Consider the following 4,221-nt stretch of genomic DNA (forward strand, 5'->3'; position numbering starts at 1 on the left):
TGAATGTAAAGACTTGCGACTCGACTCGGACTTGGAAGGTAAAAGACCAACGAGACTCGAGACAAGATGACTTGTGACTTGTTTTGTTTCCGAGCATACAGTATTTGAATACAGCATCGGTGTGCAGCGCAACTTCACTCACACTAAGGCAAAACCTTTATTTTCACCACACAGCTGCAGTAGATTGAAAAGTTGCTTCCTACCTTTGAGTTAGTGTTGCTGAAAGACACCCAGATCCAATTGTATATTCCATATTTCCATATGTACTAACTAAGTGTGAAGTTGTGTCTGTAAACTAGTGTCAACACGAAGGCACACAGTGACAGTTGTGAGCATGCGCAGATTGCACTGCCTCTGCTCCAGCGTACAGGGACAAAACGGCCATTAGGGGGAGCCATAGTACAGTGAAATACAGTGGGGAATATCTATTGATTCATTGATTGAATACTTTATTGGCAGAAATGTAATCGGTATAGGGTACAGTCAAACACTGATCAAAAAGGGATCACTGAAAAAAGTCCTTGCTGTCTTGTTTCCATTCGGTCCTGGGTAATCAATTCATAATCATGACAACAGAAAGACTTGGGACTCGACTTGGACTTGGGACCAAATGACTTGGGACTCGACTTGGGACTCGGACCTGAGGGTTGGATTGACTTGGGACTCGACTTGGACTTGGGACCAAATGACTTGGGACTCGGACCTGAGGGTTTGGACTGACTTGGGACTCGACTTGGGACCAAACGACTTGGGACTCGACTTGGACTCGGACCGGAGCGACTTGAACAATTGTCTGGTATTTACCTTAAAAATGAGTGAGTAGCCCTTTACATTTTAAATGACAGTCACTGTACCAAAAAATAGAAAGATACCTTAAAAAATGATTTGGGGGCAGATGAAATAAAGTTCGGAGAAAGTTTAAGGTTTTAACCATTATTTAGTAGGTATAAAGTCAATTTACATAGAGAATGTGCTACATGGTTCAGATGATAGTAGGCCTATTTACATTCATAATAATTAGAGTATTCAAATGGTTCCAAAATGGATCCGAACTGAACTGAACCGAACCACAGTATTGTTCCAGGCTAAATACTGCAGATCACGTCACTTTTGTTGATTCATTGGCTGGAGATGATTCAATGTCAGATGACAAGACCAGGGTTGGCAGTCTCTCATTAGTCCAACACATTGATGATGAGGATGGCGTAGCGACGTAGAGTTAATCTTCCTTGGTTCAGTCATGGATGGCCAAATTGGCCATAGACCAGGAAAGCACAGAGGCTGGCGTTGCCAGGCAACCTGTAGATAACTTTCCCTGCACTGTGCTAAGTTACTAGGCCAAGGTCAAACTAGACTGATAAAGTTCTGTCTGTACTGACCAACAGAATAAGATGTAGCCAACTTGACATGACATGTAAACAACATAGAACAACATAGTTAGTTCTCTCTCTCTCTCTCTCTGCGCTGTTGCGCTGCCCTCGACAGTGATATACTTCTCCAATAAGCGGTGCAGAACCGAGAGTGCTATACTTCTCCAGTACAGCAGTGCAGCAGTGCAGAACTGAGAGAGTGACACATTCTTTTGGATGTCAACTGCGCAGCTTTTAGCTTTTTTGATCGGATTTGCGGGTCGATTTTCTTTTCAATATGCCCCCTTGCCAAGTGCCCTGGTGCAGCTGCACCGAGCGGCCTATGGCTAATCCGGCCCTGTTATTAGTGTGTTGGCCCAAAGGGCAACCAGACTATTGTTATTGTGGCACTTTCTTTTTCCTCCGGAGTAATCGAATAATCAAAACGAGTAATCGAATAATCGAATCGAACTTCCGTTGTGATTGGCCAAGCTTTGCATAACGTTTGTAGCAGCTAATTGGCTGTTGTTGGTTATGTAACCAATCTATGTTTTACAAACAGACTATTATTATTATATATATTTTTTAATTATTATTATTATTATCCGTATTATTATTAGTATTAGTATATATATTTTTTAAGTATTTTCCATTTTGCCATTGCATTCATATGAATCAATAGTGGCAGTGCATCTGAATGAATGCCCCCATGTCATGTGACACGGGCAGCCACAGTGGGTCTCACTTCACACTAAGTGTGTTATTTTAATTTTTTTAGGGTGGTGTCAAAAGTGAATTATTGGCAAGACAAAGGACTAGACGATAGATTCCTTGTCGTCGCGGTTCCCTTGGTCTTCAACCTGGCTCTGGCCCTGGGCATCATGGTTAGCATGTTCTGTTCCCACCAACTGGAGCGTCGCCTCGTGCCGCTTGCACTCGCGCTCCAGTAGTCTGTAGTTGCAGAAGTTTCCAATGAACAGCCAGATGCTGGCCAAAATCACAATGGCTCCACAGCAGGAATACATGTACTGGTAACGTCCTGTGACATCGACCAGTTTTCCTGCAAGTGGTGGACCGAGGAGAACCGGGCAGCACTCCATGATGGTGGTGAGACCCAAAGCACTGGAGAACCTCTCAGGTCCCACCTGGTCCATCAGCGACTCAAACATCACAGAGCTCACCATGCCATAGGTGAAGCCAAAGATGCCTGTATATATCGCCAGACCTGTATAGGTCTCTGCAAGCGGGCAGAGACTGTGACATATCCCGTTGAGCAGGATGGCAAAGCTGAAGAAGTACTGGATCCTGGGTCTGATACACCTCGAGTTGGCTAACAACCCCATGGAGGGCCTGGCAACCATGTCGGCGAAAGCCATGATGGAGAGCAGGAAGGCCGCCTTGTACTGCTCCACACCCATAGACTTGGCATAGTTTGTCAGGAAGACGATGGGCGCAAAGAAGCCGAAGAACATGACAAAGTTGCCCGACAAGTAGATGAGGAAGCCACGATGCTTAAAAAGCGACAGGTCCAGGTACTTGTTGACTGTCTGATAAGCGCCGAGCTTCTCTAGCTTTGTGGCGGTCTCTGAAGAGGCCAAACCTTCATCCTGTTTTGTGCCAGTCCCGGATGCCAACTCTTCATCCATGATCTCTTCTGGCTTGGCGGTGGTCAAGGATTCCACCTCCTCGCCCTCTTGTTTTATGGCTTTTATAGATTCCAACTCGACATTCTCCTCAAGCTTGCTTGGCGGGGATCCCAGGGGCCTCATGAGGGCGCCGGCCACGCAGCTGAGCAGCAGCACGCTGCCCAGGATGAGGAAGCTAACTCTCCAGCCGAAGGTGATGGAAAGGTGCTGGTTCACAGGAGCCAGTATGCTGAGGAACACGGGACTCCCGGCCATTGCCAGTCCGTTCGCCATGGGTCGTTTCTTGGACCAGTACTGGCCGATCATCGTCAAGGCCGGCTGGAGGTTGAACGCTAAGCCCAGTCCTACAATGAAACCGACACAGATGTAAAGTTGCATGACGCTGTTGCAGAAAGAGGCAGAGATCATCCCAATGGAACATAGGATCCCCCCCATGATGATTACGGGCCTACAGCCATACTTCTTGACCAGTATGCTGCTTATGGGACCTGCGGCATACATGACGGCCAGCATGATCGAGGAGATCCATGCGATTTCACTGTCGGAGGCACCAAAGATCTCCTGGATGTCCTTGAAGAAAACGGTGACGGCCTTGGGGAAAGCATAGGAAAAGCCAAGGGAGATGAAAGCTCCAACCACTACAGCCCACCCCCACCCCCCGTCTGGGGGTTGCACCACAGGAATAGAAGCTGCAGACATCATGTCTCGTCTTAGCTCGGCTCTCACTGTTTGCTGTTCGCTTGTCACCCTGTACAATGTTCGTTGTCTGGTTTTAAAGCATCCACGGGTTAAATGTCACAGTGACAGTCTTGCTCAAATATGGACATGCCCAAATATAGAATTAATATTCATGATGATGATGATGATGCAATTAATTACAGTAGAATTCATCTGGTCAGTCTAGCAGTGGCGTCCATTTTCTGGTTCCATCGTTCCAGACCCCATTAAGTTTTCCCATATCATGCAGGATCCTGGTGAATCATGACCATAAAACGTTTGATTGATTCTGTGAAATAATAATTGAATACCACAAAACAGTGTATTTATTTATTAAATATAGTATAGTATCATGATTCACCATGATCCTGGATGGCTTGATTCTAGGCTTAAAATATTAATATAAATATGTTTGGAAATCTCTATTATTATGGGAAAAATGAACGGGATCTGGAACGATGGAACCAGATGGAAAATACACTAGTATAGAGCCCTGCTCAACCATAATG

General features: G+C 45.7%; 1 protein-coding gene across 1 annotated transcript; it reads right to left on the reverse strand.

The window, feature by feature from the left end:
- Window positions 1–2,164: 2,164 nt before the first annotated feature.
- Window positions 2,165–3,697, reverse strand: LOC308319712 (monocarboxylate transporter 2-like; the record flags this gene model as incomplete). The annotated part of the gene is made up of 1 exon (XM_080769871.1): window positions 2,165–3,697. One exon carries the CDS (start codon window positions 3,695–3,697, stop codon window positions 2,165–2,167), a length of 1,533 nt encoding a protein of 510 aa, XP_080625997.1.
- Window positions 3,698–4,221: the final 524 nt, after the last annotated feature.

Source organism: Protomyctophum bolini, assembly GCF_963924005.1.
Source record: "Protomyctophum bolini genome assembly, chromosome: 1".
Classification (NCBI taxonomy): Eukaryota; Metazoa; Chordata; class Actinopteri; order Myctophiformes; family Myctophidae; genus Protomyctophum; species Protomyctophum bolini.